The 18630-nt window shown below is 54.0% G+C and overlaps 1 protein-coding gene across 1 annotated transcript; it reads left to right on the top strand.

The window, feature by feature from the left end:
- The first annotated feature begins 297 nt into the window (after nucleotides 1–297).
- Nucleotides 298–17695, top strand: METTL22 (methyltransferase like 22). The gene is made up of 11 exons (XM_032843768.1): nucleotides 298–369; nucleotides 3840–4005; nucleotides 5436–5792; nucleotides 9284–9324; nucleotides 9414–9558; nucleotides 11825–11896; nucleotides 13250–13303; nucleotides 14078–14158; nucleotides 14355–14457; nucleotides 16084–16252; nucleotides 17587–17695. The coding sequence occupies exons 2-11, from the start codon at nucleotides 3900–3902 to the stop codon at nucleotides 17620–17622; spliced, it is 1164 nt and encodes a 387-aa protein (XP_032699659.1). The 5' UTR covers nucleotides 298–369; nucleotides 3840–3899; the 3' UTR covers nucleotides 17623–17695.
- Nucleotides 17696–18630: the final 935 nt, after the last annotated feature.

The following is an 18630-nucleotide window of genomic DNA, read 5'->3' as shown; positions in this document are numbered from 1 at the left end:
TCTACATGAGCTGGAGAACGGGGACTCAAGGAAGTCTCCCGGAAGAGGTGGCCACAAAGTAGGACTGCCGTTGGGCCATAACTTACGGAAGGACCCTCGTGGCCCCAACAAGGCAGGTCTGTGTCAGGTTCGTGAATGGCGAAAGAAACAAAGTGCGAGGAACGAAGTCCCGCAGCTTCTAGCCACGGGAGCGTATCGCGGACGCCGCCGCCGGGGCAGCTCCGGCGGGTGGGCGTGGCCACGGCGCGGAGACGGCGGGCGCGCGCGCGGAGGGGTGTGGCCGCGCCTGCGCAGGCCGCCTACTATGGCGGCCGCCTGAGCCGGACCCCTGTAGGATTCCGTCGGACTTCCTTCTGCAGCCCGTGACAGGTAAGCTCTCGGGAGAGACGGCGGGATGGGGAGATTGCAGGGAACCTCCTGGCAGGAACCCTAACCTTGAAACAGGGTCCCCACCGACCTGAAGGCCGAGTCCCCACTGGGCTTCAGTGTCCCTTGCCGAGCAATGGTGGTGGGAGAAGGAGCCCTGTTGTCGGGTGGGTTTCTGTCCGGGGTCCAAGCAGCCCCTTCGGTTCCGGATTAAGAAGGGAGGGTGAGGCCGAACTGTGACTGCCTTTTGAGAGGCGTTCAGGGAGGCGGCAAGACAAAAAGGATTCCCGGGAGGGAAGGAGGTCCCTGGAGCCCCTGACTCCCAAGTCTGCGCGCCGCTGCAGCCGCCCTGGACCGCGGTCCCTCCAGCTTCCCAGTCTTCACGCCCTGCCCTGCATTATCCCGCGCCTGGACACGTACTGTCATAGAACTTCACCCAAATCTCCATGGTTGAGTGAGTGAGTTGAGTGGCATCTGGCGGAGGGAAAGCCTGGGAGGCGGGGACGTATTTCAGTCCTCAGATCCCAGCAAACTGCTTTTGGGCGGACCCTAGGGGAGAAAGGCTGAGAGCGTCTGAGTCTGGCCCCCAGGGCTTTAGAGAGCCAAGCTGCTGCAGGATGAACCTGCAGCCCCAGGGAGGTCCGAGGGGGGTCCCATCAGCAGTCTGGGTGTTCTTTTCCTCCTCTAGACGGCACTGAAGTGCATCCAGTTGTAGCATTCCCAGATAGAGACTCTGAGTCAGCTATTCCTGAGTAGAAAACTGTTGCCTTTTGCCATCTTCAATAAACACTCTTCAATAATAATTATTATTGCTACAATGATCGGTATTCACTGTTGTTATTTGTTATCCACTTACTATGCCCTGAACTCTAAAACCGATCATTGTCTCATTTAATCCTCACACAGGCAGGGAGGTAGGTACAAGACACCGCTCTTCCCAGATAGCCTGATCCTGGGAGAAACCCTCTAAAGGTATTCCAATTCCTGGTACTCAGTTGTAGGGTACATTTCCAGGAAATCTGGATAGTTTGAATTTTTTTTTTTTAAGATTATTTATTTATTTATTTCACAGACAGAGATCACAAGTAGGCAGAGAGGCAGTCAGAGAAAGAGAGAGAGAGAGGGAAGCAGGCTCCCCGCTGAGCAGAGAGCCGGATGCGGGGCTCGATCCCACGACCCCGGGATCATGACCTGAGCCAAAGGCAGAGGCTTTAACCCACTGAGCCACCCAGGCGCCCCGATAGTTTGAATTTTAAAACTGAAAATTCAACTAGAAATGAAGAATTTGAGTTTTGTTTTTATCTATACTTAAGAAAAAAGTTGGTGTGCAATTATAGTATTAGGCTCATCTGTGGGATGTAGTTTTTCCAACAAAATTGCCCTATAGCTAGAAGCAGCATCCTTTGGTTCATGTTTGATGTTCATAGTGTCATCAGAGAGGTTTTGTTTTGTTTTTTTTTCCAAAACTATATGTAAGAAGTTCTCAATTTTCCCCCAGGACATCTTGTAGTCCTGGGAGAGCCACATCTAACTTTGAGACATTTAGTCCCCTTTTTGGATGCAGCCTAATTTTCCAGTCCTCGCTGGTTGAGGGCTTTTGCCTGAGTGAGGATGCAGCATTTCTCCTCTGTCACTTTCACCGGCGCCATGAAATCCTACATCATTTTACTAGGTTCACAGCCTCACTTCACAACCCACTGACTTTATGCTGGCTTCTAGCGTCAAGTGGGAAAGCCAGCCTGGAAAGTAATTTAACAAGGGGCCAGCTTTTCACAAAAATTTTTTGTGTAGATACAACTTAGGCTTCCCCGTGGCAAGTCTTTAAATGTAGGAACTCCAGTGATGTGTGCTCGGACTATGAGGACAGCCTGGGTTATGATGATCCCATTTTCCAGCTGAAGAACTAGAGGCCCGAGAGGTTTCATGACAGGCCTAGGACATACAGCTAGTGCACACACCTACCCAGGTAGGAACAGCTCCTGTAGGAGGTCAGGGTTTATGGGCACGTTTGGGCCGAATGTCTAAAACCAGCCCCAACACAAGGAATTAACAACTGCTGTGGGCCGTGGACTCTGCTCAGTTCTTTACAACCCTGGAACCCTTCAAGGTGAGAATATAGCTGAAGGAACAGGCCCAGAGAGGTGAAGTGATTTCCCCCAAATCACGTAGCCACAAAGTGGGAGCCTGGGGTTTACACCTGCCCCGCCCAGTATCCCAGCCCATGACTCTGCAAGTTGCTGCATTGAGTGAGGTCCTGTGCTTTCCCAAGTACCTACTTTGATGCTTTCTGATGAGGCAGAACATTTGGTTGGAGAGAGAGACTTCCTGTTTTGACTCTTTTGCCTCAGGTGTGGTTTTCCACACTTGGGTTATTGCTGTGTTGCCCACATAATTTTCTGCATCTGTACATCACCTGTATGGTGATTGCCTTGGTTGCTTTTCCTTTGATACTACTCCCCTCCCCTTTTAATTTCAAAAGAATGTTTTCAAGCAGCAAATTTGGGCCATAGGAGTCAACTTCTAGAATTTAAAAAAAAAAAAAAAAAACTAAAGGGGAAGTCCCTAAATGCAAAGTGTAAATTGTGGTTGAATACTGTTTTAGGAAAAACCAGCAATAAAGAATACTTGCATGAGAAATGGAGAAAATTGGCTATGGATAGCGATGAGGTTTTAAATGGTGCAAGGGAATCGTAAATGGTCTTAGATCTGCTAATGGGCTTATGGTTATGTGACAGCATGTCTTAAGAGACACTGTAGAGGGGCCACCTGGGTGGCTCAGTGGGTTAAAGCCTCTGCCTTCCGCTCAGGTCATGATCTCAGGGTCCTGGGATTGAGCCCCGCATCTGGCTCTCTGCTTAGCAGGGGGCCTGCTTCCTCCTCTCTCTGCCTGCCTCTCTGACTATTTGTGATCTCTCTGTCTCTGTCAAATAAATTTAAAAAAAAGAGAGAGAGAGAGACACTGTAGAGGAATTTGAGATAAAATGTGATGTCTAGAATTTATTTTCAGTTCAGGGGAGCAAAAACCCAGGTAGACAGATCACTCGACCCCATACGAAAAGGCGTTCATCACTGGATCTAAGCAGTGGGTATATGGCTGTATATTATGCTATACCCTCAACTTTCTTGTCTGTTTGAATATTTTCACAATAAAAAAGTTGGAAAAAATTGAAAGGAAAGGAAAACTTTCCTTTATCAGTATAAATCAGTATAAATGGAAATTCAGATCGTTTGCCATAAATAAAAGATTCCTGTGAAAATGAACACACTGCAAACAAAATAACACAATTCTAGCTGGATTCTTTTCCCTTGCAAAGGCCCTGAGACTTTCTCCTTTAGGAAAAATAAAAGAGAATTGAAAAGGGGGAGCATACTCTCCTGGGGTGATGCAAAACTGTTTACCACCAGGCTGAGGAGTGTTTACACTTGATCCCCTTTGGGACCAGCTGTCCTGAGGACTTGATCTTGCCTTCCAGGTGCTGCTGTCCCATGATTCATGTAGAGCCCGGCCATGGTAGCTGGCCCCCACCCCAGCCATGGACGAGGTCACCTTCAAAAGTGACACTGTGCTCTCAGATGTCCACCTCTACACCCCGAACCACAGGCACCTCATGGTGCGGCTGAATGGCATGGGACAGCCTGGTAAGGTCCAGGACACGTGCAGAGGGGTCCAGCACCCCATGGATCTCATTTTGTTTTCTGCTTTCTCATATTCCTCTTTTTGGGTAAAAGACTAGGTAGATTGCATTGTTCAGCTGTTACCCTTACGCCACTTCCTAAGTACCCTTGTTGCATTGAGTGAAGTCCTGTGCTTTCCTGAGCACCTACTTTGTGCAAGATTGGGGGGTGGGTGGGCGGGACTTGATGCTGGAAATGTAGAAAGGAATGAGCCAAACCCTGCCCTCAGGAAGCCCATGTTCCGTTCAGGAGACAGGGCTCAAGCTTCCATTGCCCCACCCCAGTTGAGCCCCCTTTGTCACTAGGCTGGGGGCCTCCAGCTCCTCCCACCGGGGCTCTCTGGCTTTTCTCTGCACACCCTCTGCCTTTTCATCTCCACAGCAGCCAGGGGGATCTTTTGAAAATCCAGATCACATCAGCACCCTGATTTAGGCCCTCCAGTGGCTCCCCTGCCTCTTAGAATAAAATCAAACTCTTCTCCCCAGCCTGTGAGGCCCAGCCCAACACACGCCTTGCCTGTGTGTTCACATTTAACCTTTCTCTGTTCCTTTCTATCCAGACACTGCACGCACTTCTCTCAGTGCCTTTGTCCTTGGCGCTGTTTAACCTAGAAGGTTCTTCCCTCCCAGCCCTGACTCCAAACGGCACCTCACACAGGTCCTCCCTGGCCACCCTCCCCAGCTTTGATCACCCTGTATTAGCTTGTTGTGATGTGATTAATACTCCCCTTTCCCTTGTGTCCCAGTTTGGACCCTAAATTCAGGAGCCAGAGATCCAGAACAGATCAGTGGCTGGCCTGGGGTTAGGTATCCTGGGGAGATAGAGGACTGCAGCCCAGGACTGTCCTCTCGAACCCTTGCACCCCTACCTCCAGCCCACCTCTCTGGAACACACACTCTTACTGAAACTCGTCTCGGTGACGTTCTAGTCACCGGATGGGGAAGGCCGCTCGACGTCCTTGTCCTGTTCTCTAGCCCTTAGGAGGTGGAACAGTGTAGTGCAAAGTGCAGGAGTTTAGGAGTTGGGCGAACTGGGTTTGGGTTTTGCCTCAGCTATGTGAAAAGCCGTGTGGCCTTGTCGGCTCCCTTAACTTCCCGAAGCCTCAGTTTCCACGTTTGTAAAGAGTAGCTGGCACCACTATCTTCACAGCAGCAGGGAGGGCTAAGATGATGGGGGCCGAGCACCTCCACTATAGATACTCATCAGATGGTAGCTGCTGTCCGTGGCCCCAGCTCTTGGCTGAGCCAAATGGGCCTTTTCTGTGGCCATTACTAGGCCTCCACCAGGAGGTCTCCACCAGACTTTGAAACTCTGTCCGGGTGGGAATCAGATTTTTTTGCAAGGAGGAGACAGCTTGGAGATAATTCTCCTTTTGTGTTTGTCTTGCCTTCCAGTTTTCCTGTCCCAGTTCAAGCTTCTGTGGAACCGAGACTCTCAGGCAGACTCCGGGGCTGAGGGTGGCCGCCATGGCATGGGTCCTGCAGAGGAGACACCGCCCTCTGGGCCAGGCAGCACCAGACCCCCTCTGGGCAGTGGCTGCAGTAGTGACACCACCAGCCACAAAGGGGTGGGAGCTCGGCTTGACGAGGACGGGGATTTGGACGTCGAGAGGAGACCGCGGGCAGCTTCGGACTCTGAGCCAGCAGAGCCTCCAAGAGACAAGGTACATCCCACGATTCTAGCACAGGAGGAAGATGACCCCCTGCTAGACGAAGCACGAGAGAGCAGCCCCCAGGATGTCATCAGAATAGGTGAGTCCAGGTCGGCTCGTCTGCCACCAGTGCCGCACTGTAGTGTGGATCAGGGCCCAGGGCGTTTGCTCATGGGCTCTGTGTGCAGGCCCGGGCCAGGGTGTACTGGAACCAGACGAGTTACCGGAACCAGCGACACTGAAACTGAGCGCAGGTAGTGCCACTGCCAGCAGGGCGAGCTGTCTGGGACACACAGGTCCCTCTCCTGCTCTCTGTTGTTCTCAGGATACAGTCCAGGCACCTGGGCCTCGCTCACAGGGCCCTGCCTGATATGGCTGTGCTCAGTGCTCACCCCTCCATGCGCTTTCTCACCTGTGGGCCTCTGCTGTGTTCCACTTCCTTCCTGGAGGGCCTGCCCCCAGCCTCTTCTCCCTCCCTACATGCCTACCTTCCTTTCTTTCTTCAGTCTTTTCTTCTCTTTCCTTTTCCTTCCTTCCTTCCTTCCATGCCCATCACGGAGCCCAGTGTGGGGCTTGAACCCATGACCTTAGATCAGGACCTGAGCTGAGATCAAGAGTTGGATGCCTAACTGACTGAGCCAGTCAGGTACTCCCTGCTCCCAGCCTCATGTTTCTCAACACGTTCCTAGTTGTACATATCCCACCTTCACTGTTGCCTCCCCTGGGGAGCCCTGCTGCCACCACCTCCCACACCAATGTTTTGATTCAACTCAGCATGCTGGAGCGTTGGGTCAGGGTAGAGTTGCTGGAACACTCAGCAGCAGGGTGCCGTGGGAGATTCTGGAGCCAGAGCGTGGCAGAGAGAGAAGGAGGTAGTCCAGAATCGATCTGGAGGAGGCCTGCAGGCCAGTCAGAAAGACCGGGAGTTAGAAGATGGCTGGGAAGGGGAGATGGGGATGTGGCAGAAGCGGGGCGGGAACGAGTTCCAGCGGGTATGCAGAAGCAGCAGCAAGTGTCTACCACCAGGCATAGGGGCAGGGCAGAGGGGTGTGGTGACACCAGGATTTCAGATTCTGGAAGCGGGCACATTAGAAATGCCAATAGTGGTGGGAAGCTAGGGCAGGAAGTGGGCCAGTGATGTTAAGCACCTGTCATGTTTAGATGTTTGACCTACCTCAGTTCATGTAAAGAAGCCTTTACAGCCCTCCTCTGGGACTCAGGAGGTGTATACAGATAGCAAGCCACAAGCCCGACACCACGCAGCTGGGGGACAGTGAAGAAGATTCTGAATCCGTGTCCATCTCCACAGCCAGGACTCTTGCCTCCCCTAGCACTGCTCATCTGGGGGGAGAGCACTCTGTGTTGAGTCTGATCGTTGCATCTGAGGCCCCCATAAGCCTGGACACTGGCATGGGTCGGAGACACGGGGTCACTTAGGGCACTCAGAAAAACACTAGTGCTCTCATCCATCCATATGTCCATACAACAAGTAGTTAATGAGTGCCTGCTCGGAACCAAGCAGGCTATGTTCTAGTCCATTCCATTAAGGGTGATGTAGAATTCACACCAGAACCCTACTCCATGTTTTCCATGGATTACCTCTATTCCTCATAGCCTTTCCAGGGAGGAGCCTTCCCGTTTCACAGAGGTGGGAACAGAGACCAGAGAGGTTGAGGAACTTGCCCCAGGTCACACAGCCAGTTAGTGGCAGAGTGACAGTTTGCATCTAGGTCTGTCTGATTTCAGAGCCCATGTTCTTTTCGGGGTTTTTTCTTGTTTGTTTATTTTTAATACTTTATTATTTACTTGACAGAGAAAGAGAGCACAAGCAGGTGGAATGGCAGGCAGAGGGAGAAGGAGAAGCAGACCCCACTGAGCAGGGAGCCCGATGTAGGACTCGATTCCAGGACCCCGAGCCAAAGGCAGACGCTTAACCAACTGAGCCACCCAGGCACCCCACCACAGCCTATGTTTTTATGTCATGTTGGGAAGTTCTGTCCCAGGGGGCAGGGGGGTTCTGGGGGCCTGCGATGGCTCATTTAACTCTCAGCCTTCACTTAATTGGCCTTCCTGCGAGAGGAGTGGCAGACTTGGTTATTCTGTACAGAGGGTTCAGCCTCTGGTGTGTGGGTGTTTAACATCCTGGGAAAGTATCCTGCAGGCTGCAAACAAAAGTCCCACAGCAGAGTCCCGTGTATGGTCAGGTTTCCGACTTGCCCATCTCGCAGACCTCATGGTAAGGCCCTTCCTTTCAGCATGCCGTCAGTCCTACCCACCCTGGAGGGAGCTGGGTGGCAAGGCGATTAAATGCTTGAGCTTCAGGGATAACCCCTGGGTGTTCCATCCCCAGCTGTATGCTTCCATCTGGGAGAGGACCAGGTCTTGGACTCTGGTGCCCTGCAGAACTGGGCTTTGACCCACCTCAACCCTTCAGGAGCAAGGTGACCTTTGACAAGTAAGACACCCAGAGACTGTGTTTGCACCTATAAACTGGGGCCCAGGATACTGCCCTTTGGTGATCATTTAATAAGTAATGCCCAGTATGTGCCTGTGTGGGGCCTCGTACACAGCATATGTAAGTCTCCTGACCATCATTTTCCTCTGACCTACAGACCAGGTCATTGTTTTCCAGTTATGGGCCCATCTGAGAAACCAATTAAAAAGTACCCAGAGGGGAGGGACACCTAGCTGGCTCAGTCAGTTGAGTCCCTGACTCTTGATCTCAGCTCAGGTTTTGATCTCAGGGTCATGATGTCAGATCCCGCATGGGGGAGCCAAACACCAGGGGCATGCAGGCTGCCCCCCTCACCTTGTAGGGCAGAGCCTTGTGGAGGCTGCTTCCGACCCTGTGGGTCTCTGCCCTGCCTCAGTCTCTCAGTCCCTTCTCCTGTTCCGTCGTAAGCATGTAGTCCAATGTGGGCAAGTCTGACGTGCACGTGGAGCCCCCCGCACTGCGCACGTGTTGTGCGTGTTTTAATTTGACAGCTATCCTCTTCCTGCTTCAGAACGCGCCAGCCAGTTCATTACCAGCAAAGATGTTTGCCACGTTCCTTTTTCCCTTTGGTCTCCTATTTCTGTTCTCTCCCCCGTCCTCCATTCCACCACCAGATTTTATCCTAATACATTTTGTGCTTGAGAATACACCTTCCCATAGTTCATCTGAAATAGGATATATACCCAAACTGACTTTGTTGACGTCTGTTGTGGTTCTAAGTGTAAGAAACATGCAGAATGCACCGTGACTGTTGTCAGCATAGAGCCGGCCCAGGCGACATAAATACGCTGTGACCAGCGTGCAGTTACCGAGCACAGTAAAGTGAAGTCGGTGCTGGGGGTGGGTAGTGACCAGGCTGGTCCGGGACCTGCAGTGACCCTCATCTCTAGGCTGAGGGGTGGAGACACCCAGTTATGTGAGTGACGCTCAACACAGCCCCTCCCGACTATCTCACGACCCGTGTCTCTGCCGCTCTGGAGAACGCTCAACTCTAGCACCCATCCGGCCGTGTTTGCGGGATACCATGCACCTCGTCTGTCTGTGTTCTGTCTGTCCCCATTTTCACGGCCCTTTCTCTTGGTTTCCATCCTGTCTAGAGCACACCATGGCCACCCCCCTGGAGGATGTTGGCAAGCAGGTGGGTAGGTCCTGTCCACTGCCTATGGCCCCAAAGGGTCTCCCTGGGGCCTCACGTCAGTTGTCATTCCTTGTCCGTCTCTCCCCCAGGTGTGGCGGGGTGCCCTGCTCCTGGCCGACTACATCCTGTTCCAACGGGACCTCTTCCAGGGACGCACCGTGCTGGAGCTCGGGGCGGGCACGGGGCTGGCCAGCATCATCGCAGCCACCGTGGCGCGTACCGTTTACTGTACAGGTAGGCCCGCCGTCGCAGGCTAAGGGGAAGTAGTCGCCTCACAAGGCCTGCTTGACTGTCAGGAAGTGAGGCCGAACAGCCAGAGATGGAGCTTTGGCTGCTGTTGACTTTTCCACACTTTTCCACTGGTTTTCTGCACCCTCTGTGTCCGGACATTTTGGTTGTTCCCATGTGTTTTGGTGTTTTTGTTTTTCTATTTGCAGTTTTCTCAGTTGCCCTGCGGTGAACACCTCTGTTCACCATTGTCTGCTGATCCTGCGATTAGGTTCCTAGAAACAGGTCTGACCCTTTTTAAGCTTTTTTTTTTTTTTTTTAAGATTTTATTTATTTATTTGACAGAGAGACAGCGAGAAAGGGAACACAAGCAGGGAGAGTAGGAGAGGGAGAAGCAGGCCTCCCACTGAGCAGGGAGCCCGACGCGGGGCTCGATCCCAGGACCCTAGGACCATGACCCGAGTCGAAGGCAGATGCCCAACAACTGATCCACCCAGGTGCCCCTTTTTTAAGCTTTTGATGCATATTGCCAAGTGATTTCTTTCTCAGTTTTTATTTGAAGTAGCGTTGCACTCACATAGAAGCTGCTGAAATGTGACAGAAAGTGCCGTAGAATCCCCCCCTCCCCACCGCCGCAGCAGTGATGGCATGTCACGTACCCGCAGTTCAGTGGTGACACCCAGAATTTTCCAAGGGTGCGGTGCTCTCAACTATACCCACTCTAGCCCACACGCTTTTTCTGAAAGCGTGTACCAGTTCATAAGAGGGTAGGATCTCATCAGGGGAGTGTCACGGCACTTTGAATCCTCAGTGTTTGCAGAAAGGGGACATCTGCTGCTCTGCTTTGCATCTTGTTGATCCCTAGTTCCTGTCCCCACAGCACCCATTTTGTTGCTTCTGAGACAGGAAAGGGAAATTAGGGATCCCCCTGATGCTGGCACACTTTCCAGATACTTTGCGTTGGCCACTGGCTGGGCGTGTGCGGGGCAGCCCCTGGTTCCGCTCCGTGCCAGGGCACCTGTGAATTGTCAGCGAGCCCTTCCCAGAGGCGAGCCATCATGCACCACCCAAGAGCTTTGCCTGTGCCTGGTGCCCAACAGCAGCATATACTCAAGTTGTCTTATACTTGAGAGGGGGTTTCCTGGCACAAAGAAGGGGGCTTGCATCTACACGGCACCTTCTAGTTGGCAAAGCCTTTCACGGGCTTCAGCGCCTGCCTGTGACTTCACAGTGACCCTGGGCAGGAGCCAGGGACCCTGTCACCATCCTTCATCCAGATGGGCAGACTAAGAGTAAGGTCAAGTGCTGGCCCCAAGTCATACACACAGCCACTGTGACATGGCAGGTGTGGGGGTGGGGGGGTGCACCCAGGGTTCAGACTGGTTTTCATGGAGCAGAGTTCTGTGCCCTCCCTCGGGCCAGCAAAGGGATAATTGGGGGGCAGCCCCAGGGCTCTGGTCTCCCACTGCCACTCAGCCAAAGCTGCTCTCTCTTACCTGTTTTATATGTTAGAATCCCACAGAAGATCTATTTGAACAAAAGTTCCCATAAAGCCTTAGAAGCTGCTAAACTGGTTGTGTGCTGTCCGGCATACACCATCAATGTTCTGTCTACCCAGTGGCCCCGGGAAAGGGATAGGTGTGTCCCAGGCTCTGAATGTTCCCTGGAATGGAGAGTCCTCAGTGGGTGATGGAACAGGGTGGGGGCATCCACAGCCATAGTGAGCTGGGCAGATGTCACTCACACAGCTTTCTGTGCCTTTTAAGCGTACACTCTCCGAAGTGAAAATCAAGTTTTAGTAAAATACCCACAGCCCTGCACCCCATGCCCCTTCAAGGATGCATAGTACTAAGGATTGGTTCTGCGCAAAGAAAGGGAAGCCCCACCACATCAGAGCACCGGGCAGCTCAGGAGAAACGGGTGGCCACAACAGCATGCCCGAGAGCACACCCCCAGCATGTAGGAACCTGCCCTGTGTCTCAGTGAATCACATGCGAAAACCCACGCCTATTTCTTTCATACACACTCAAAACAGGAGCACTCACCCCTTCCCTCTGGACTGCACAGTCCATCCACACCAGCCCCATCATCTCTTACTAAAGGGATAGATGGTTACAAAGGGCCTTAAAGTGAACGTAGTTCATGATGGCAGTAAACACACAGGAGAAACTTGACTTTCCATTTTGCACCTCTCTGCAGTCAGGCTGTCGACCCTGGAGATGAGGGTGCGGTGGTGGCTGGGGTTTCATGGCGTGCCTTTCTTTCGTTCCAGATGTCGGTGCAGATCTCTTGGCCATGTGCCAGCGGAACATTGCCCTCAACGGCCACCTGACTACTGCCGGAGGTGAGGCCCAGCGGCTCTTCCCCGTGGGAGGGAGGGCTTTCTGTTCGGCGGGTGGGACAAACACCCTGTACCGTGACCCTGGGAGCTGGGTGTGCAGACCCGGGTGAGCACAGTCCTTTGGCTTCACGGAGCTCCGCATCCGACGATTCTGTGCTTGCATCATCCTCTCCTCCCACGCCCACTGCCGCGTCCTGCTTTAGCTCTCCCCCTCCTGGACGTCACATCAGCCCCCACCTGATCTCCCGGCTTCTTGTCTGACCCACCCAGGCTGTCCTCCATGTAGCATCTAGAGTGACCTTTCAAAACGCAAGCCAGGCGCTTCACTCCACACTGGGGTGACGTCCAGCCTTGCCCTCTGGCTCCCAAACCTCCTGGTCTGAACCCTGCCTCCTTTTCCTGCCTTGCCCCCTGATGGCCTCACTGTCCACCCCCCGTCCCGCCCTGTCCAGCTAGCCGAGCACTCAGTTCACGTGCTCTTCCCTCTGCCCGGACCATCTTCCCGCCCTCGGCTGCCTGATTGTTGGATCTCTGCAGCACCTGCAGAAATGAGCTGATGTGATAGATGCTGGCAGCCTCTCCTCCCCGGACTTCCTGTGCACACCTTCTCCGAGCAGCCTGGGGGGCACTTACCCACTCAGGTCACTTCAGCCCTCGGGCTTCAGACCCTTCCGAGGTCTCCTGTTGCTGTCTGAGTGGACACTGAGCCTTTCTGCCTGCCCCAGATCCTGTGGCAGTCTGGCCTGTCTGAGGGTCCCGCCCCCTCCTGTCAGTTCCTCATCATACTCAGATCCCCAGACCTCCGGACGAGGTCACAGTTCCCTACCAGAGCCTCATTTCACCTCAACCCTTTGCATTTTGACATCTGTGTGACTAGTTGAGAGGCATCTGCCACCTCACTCGGCCACACGCTCCACAGGGCGGGGGCCTGTCTATGTGATCCCCATCACATCACTGAATGCCCAGTCAACAAGAGCTGGAAGGGAGGAGCAGACATGACTCACGTTCTCTTTGAAGCCTCCCCTGACACCCCAGGCTGCAACCAGAGCTCCTATCTCCTCCTGTCCCCCTGGCACGTATCCAAGCTGTGCTCTGACCGCATGGCCTGGTTGGTGCGCACTGGCTAGCCAGCCCCTCCTGTGCTGCTGGTCCCCGAGGACAGGGACACACCTTCTGAATCTTGGTATTCCCTGTGTCCAATGCCAGACCAGAGACCTAGCACTCAAAAATTGTGCAGGGAAGGAGGAACGTGGAGAGGATGTTGGTGGAGGACCGGACGGATTTGGGCATAGAACGGGAAGCGTTAGCCTTTTCTCTGTTTTCAGTTGGACATTCTGCTTGGTTTTGCTTTTGCAGGCGGTGTAGTTAAGGTCAAAGAACTGGACTGGCTCAAAGACGACCTGTGCACAGGTGCGCATCTCCCTGTCCCGCGTCCTGCCAGACTCACGGCCCTTTGTCCCACCTCTGGGATGTCAGTCCCGTGGCCTGGGCTGAGCAGAGGGTCCTGGCTGTCGCCACGGTCCCTTGGCTCACGGCTACTCCGCTCTATCAGCCGATGAATGATGGTTGCTGGCAGCTCCCACCTGCTCTGTCACTCAGACTGGCGGTGTCCCTGTACAGTAGGCACAGTAATCCCCGAGTTCCAGGTGAGGACGGATGCTCTGGGTTCAGCGCCTGCCCAGGGCTGGGAGGCCGCCTCCCGACATAGTGCTCTGTCCTCTGTCCGTGGTGGGGAGTTGGCCACGTGGCTTCAGAGCCAACTGGGTAGGAGAGTTTTCTACATTTATTATAGAGGCTGTTTTAAACCTGCATGCTCTTGGTTGCCTCAGTATGAAAACTTCTGTCACCTGCCAAACATTTAGCACCTTAGGTGATCGACCTCCCCAGCAGTCCTTGAAGATAGCGTCCCTATGCCCATTCTGGTGCAGAGCTGAAACCTAGAGAGGTGAAACCCCTTTCTCAGGGTCACCCAGCAAGTTTGCGAGGGCAGCAGTACCTGTCCCTCGATGGCAGAGGCAGACCCCTGGCAGCCACATGGACAGCCGTGGCCCTGAAGCTGGGGCACTAGGATTCAGACCTGCCTGGCGGTGCCCTCCTTCCAAGCTACCCCCAGTTCTGTTTCCTCTCCCGCCGCTTCTTTCAGCCTCAGAGCTGAACATGTGCAACATGGCTTTTCTTTCACAGACCCAGAGGTCCCCTTCAGCTGGTCGCAGGAGGACGTTTCAGACCTCTACAGCCACACCACCATCCTGCTCGCGGCCGAAGGTAAGATGTCTCACTCATGGTGACCACGCCCCTCGGGGACCTCTCCCAGGTGCCCTGCCACATCCATCTGCGGCTTTCAGCCTGTGAGCTGCTGTCACTGCACGTTCGTGGCGACCAGGTGCAGTGTGCGAGGTCCTCCGAGGGACAGATCTCCCTGATGGTTGCATTTTCCCGTTGCCCGTTTCCTTCCCTGCAGTGTTTTACGATGATGACCTCACAGACGCTCTGTTTAGAACGCTGTCCCGCCTCGTTCACAAACTGGAAAACGCCTGCACAGCCATTCTGTCTGTGGAGAAGAGGTGAGCTCTGTGCCCCGAGAACCAGACGCCCCCTTCCAAGCTCACTTATTAGTGTCGTCCTGTCACTTGCTCACTGAGCACCTGCTGGGTACCAGCATGTGCCACCCCTTACCCATGTGGCCTCCTGTCATCTGCCTGCCCCCACCTCACCGGAGGAGAGAGGAAAGCTGGGGAGGGTAGCAGGGAACCCATCATGGCTGACCTGTGAGCGGACGAGCCCGTAAACACGCCCGTGCTCCAGAGCCGCACAGCGGCCACCCCTCTGTCGAGGGACTCTCTTTGTGAATGTCCCCTCTGTGACACCTCAGGGCCCCAGGAATGCCTGTCTTCTCCCAATCCAGATGGAGCCCCTCCAGGACGTTTGTCACTTGAACATCCTGAGGCATTAGGGCTCCCACTGAGGGTGTGTCTGTTTTGTGGTGGACACAGTACTGGACACTTGACACTGTTTTCTCCAATTCCTGTGCTGGGGCACAGCTCTTCTAAAAGCTGTTGAAATAAAACCGGGGCCCCTGGCTGCCTCAGTCAGTAGAGCACATGCTTCCTGATCTTGGGTCGTAAGTTTGGCCCCACATTGGGTGTAGAGATTACTTAAAAATAAAATCTTAAAGGAAAAAAAGCCATGAAGCCGACTCTACTTAACGACCCAGCAGCTAACATCTAGAAATCTGCCCTGGGGAAGTGATCACGGCTGTGTCACCGCCGTCCCCCTGGGCGTGTCCATCGCGGTGCTGTTCACGCGGATAATATCACGGAGCTTCTTCAGGGCACACAGGAGCAGTGACAGCACATGGACCTTGCCTGGATCCTTATTTTATAGACAAAGGGAAACCTCGAGAGCCCTGCCCTGACTAGATACTGAAATAGTAAAGAATTGTCCTCACATTTGTTTCAGGTGAAACAAAGAAACAGGATCCTTTATCCTATCGAGACACACAGGCTGTTTACAGAGGAGACGCTGGGATGGCTGGCGTTAGCTTTTTGATAATCCGTCTGGGTGTGCGGGGAGGCCGAGACCGCAGCAGCCATGAGGTGGAAGCTGGGATGGTTGGTCACACTGTCAGAAATTTCTCGTAGTTAAAGATCTTGGAAAGAAAAGGGGGGAAAGCAAAGAGTTTGAGTGTCAGGTTAAATCGTGTTGCAGGTTAGGGTGTAAAGGTGGCTGAGCGGCCCCGCTGGGAGGGCTCGGGAGGACGTGCTCTGAAGTCGCCCCTCTGATGGCTGCCCGCCCACCGCCTCCGAGCAGCCTTCTCTGCCTACTGCTCTCGGGCCCTGCCCTTCGTACACTCACTGCAGAAATGGTCTCGGGCACCCAGCGTGCGGTCTGTGCTGGAGGAAGTGGGGGAGGCCAGCTGGCAGTGGTCTGCGTCTGCCTCCTGCCCTGCTTTGTAGCTCAGGGCAGGGCCTGTCTTTTCGCGTGGTGGTATCATAGCACCTGACTTTGCCTCTCTGAGCCTCAGTTGCCACGTCTTTAAGAGGGAAGCAATGACCGAGTCTACCTCTCGGGCTCTCCTGCCGATTAAGGAAGGAAGCGCACCGTAGGCGCTCAGTGAAAATCCACCGGTGGGAAGTGAGGTCAGGGAGCAGCAGGAAGGAGAGGCATGTGTGTCGGCTGCTTGTTTGCAGGCTGAACTTCACGCTCAGACACCTGGATGTCACGTGCGAGGCCTACGACCACTTCCGCTCCTGGCTGCAGCGGCTGGAGAGGCTCGCGGATGGCCGACTGCGCTTCGCAGTGGAGCCGGTGGAGGCCTCCTTCCCGCAGCTCCTGGTCTATGAGCGCATCCAGCAGCTGGTAGGTGCGGCCCCCGCCGTGTGTGGGCCCTCGTTGCTGTGCGCAACACGGCTGACCCCGGGGTCCTCCAGACATGGGCCCTGCGCCTTGGTGCTGTCAGGGCAGAGGAGCGCTAGCAGGCGAATGCTGTGATGGGGGCTCCCCATTCTCAGGGGGTCACCGCATCTGCTGGTGGGTGTGAGGGCCAACCGTCGCCTTGGACTTGAGAACATGTTCTTCCCCTGTGGGCAGTTCAGGCTCCAAAGGAAGCAGGGCCGAGCACAGGAGGTGGTTGATGGCACAGGAAGGCAGCGTGAGGGCACTTGGTGGGGTGCTCGATGCAGGAACCCCAGGAGGCCACATCTTCCCTGGAAATACGCTGGCCTCTCAGTCTAGGCAGGCCTAGCTGATGACCCATGGCCCTTCCAGCCAGACACACTGGGTCCATCAAACTAGGCCTCAAAGAGTCATTGTCCTAGTCACGGTACACAGGCCAGGTACCATGCCGAGCTCCTTCCTTGGAGGATACCGGGACAGGGCAAGTCACGCCACCAGACAGCGGCAGAGCTGGGGCTTAATCCTACAGCCACGTCACTTCCTGTTACTGTTTTTAAACCCAGGTCGGGGAAATCAGAGAAACAAAATTACCCTTGAAAATCCCAAGAGCTATAAGTCCAAAAGTCTGAAATGAATGACTTGTTCTCTTTGCCTCGTGGCTGTGCCTTTTCTCTGGGTCTGTGGAGACCAGTCCTAGTTCTGAGGAGGAGAGGGGAGTGGGCTCTCCCTCGAAGGCTCCCCGTCCTGCTCCCCGAGCAAGCCCAGCTCTGGACTGTGTGGTTGCGGTGCGTGAGAAGCAGCTCTCTGTTCGCTTCTGTGCCGCCTCCCCACCCGTCTCCCTGTAGACGGCACCCAGTCTGCTTCGGCCCGGGGAGGACTCAGTTTCCACTAAGAAATTGGACTTTCTCCACCGGCCCGTATCAGGAGAAGCACCACACGGCCAGGAAAACCAGCTCCTTAAGAAATTCAGCAGTCACGGGACACGGCACTTAAGATCTCCCCGAATGGAGAAATGGCGACTTGCTGCCATTCTTCTGGTCCATTTTGATCGTGTGACGTCCTCATGTGTCTTGGATGAATGCCAGGACTTAGCCATCCAGCTTCTCTTCCATAGTGGGGCAGAAGGAGCAGCCCAGAGCCGCCGACCATCAGAAGCAGCTCCTCGCTCCCGCGCCAGTGCGCGTGCTGCCCGTGGTTCGCGTCCCGTGGGACTCTTGTCCTTTGCTAATTACTCCCTCTCTGACACTGCGAAGGCTCCTTTGTGAACCTCGGGAATCTGCTTTCTCTGTTTGCTGCAGGAGCTCTGGAAGATCTTTGTGGAACCGGTAACGTGACCTGTCGCATCCACGAGCACAGCTTCTCGACTGTTCTCAGGATACGTTTCTAATAAAATCGAAAGCTCACCAAGTAATGTGTTTGAGATCGTATCATTTTTAAAATGTGAGAGATGTACTTTATATGCCCAGGACTTTCTTGCTCTGCCTGTTTTCCGTGCTGCCGGCTTGTCACACGTGCACCAGGATGTCTCGAGAGCTGTGGCCGGTTGGGGCAGGTGTTCTCAGCTTGACTGCACCTGAGCCAGGTGCTTCAGGTTCCCTGGCGGGCAGGGGACCCGGGGCTGGGCCACTAACATTTAGTGCTCCGCGGTGTTACCTGCTTACAGATGTGTATAATGTGGTCACCACAACCACGATCAGAACACTACCAAAATGAGGCAGGGAAGCCTCATTGCTTTCCAAGGCTGTCCATGCCCCATCCCCATCCCTCTGGCGAGGGCCCATTCAGAGGAAGTGGCAGGAGATGGCAAAGAGGCCTTCATTTTCAGTTTTAATTCTTTATACCCAAAATCAGGTGAGCTTAGAACAGGCACAAGCACGCTCTTCCTGGTCCCGTGTGTCTGACCCAGGTCCCAGAGCCCACACCTTTTCCCCTCCTCCCCTTGAGCTCCTTTTTCTGTTTGCTTCACATGTCCATATTTCTGTGTGATCATTTGTCTTTTTCTCTGTGCCCCCCATCTCAACCCTTCCCTGTTGCTTTATGCCCTTTTCCCACCATTTCTCCTTCCTCTTCCTTTCCAGATCAGCTCCCACCCTCCTGCTTCCTTGGCCCTCCTGCAGATCTGCCCCCACCACAGTCCGTATAACTTCCTTGCGTCCCTTCCTCTCGGCTCCATCTGGACACCAGATTAACTCACTTCATCTTCCCCACTCCTGGGACTTCAGCTTGGTTACACGCATTTAACAGTTGCGAAAACTATGGCTCTAAAAGGAAAAAAAATCTCCATGGGTCAGGGCTTTGTCTCTCTCAAACATCAGTGCATTCCTGGCATAAGGTGTGTCCCA

This window comes from Lontra canadensis, unplaced genomic scaffold, assembly GCF_010015895.1.
Source record: "Lontra canadensis isolate GAN:19392208 unplaced genomic scaffold, GSC_riverotter_1.0 scaffold143, whole genome shotgun sequence".
Lineage (NCBI taxonomy): Eukaryota > Metazoa > Chordata > Mammalia > Carnivora > Mustelidae > Lontra > Lontra canadensis.
The sequence above is the reverse complement of the archived record's forward strand: the minus strand, read 5'-3'. Positions and strand labels throughout refer to the sequence as shown.

Coding starts and splice junctions, on each gene's coding strand:
- METTL22 (XM_032843768.1), top strand. CDS start 3,900: ATGGACGAGGTCACCTTCAAAAGTGACACTGTGCTCTCAGATGTCCAC. Junction 14,458..16,083: donor ATTCTGTCTGTGGAGAAGAG/GTGAGCTCTGTG, acceptor GCTTGTTTGCAG/GCTGAACTTCACGCTCAGAC. Junction 16,253..17,586: donor ATGAGCGCATCCAGCAGCTG/GTAGGTGCGGCC, acceptor TGTTTGCTGCAG/GAGCTCTGGAAGATCTTTGT.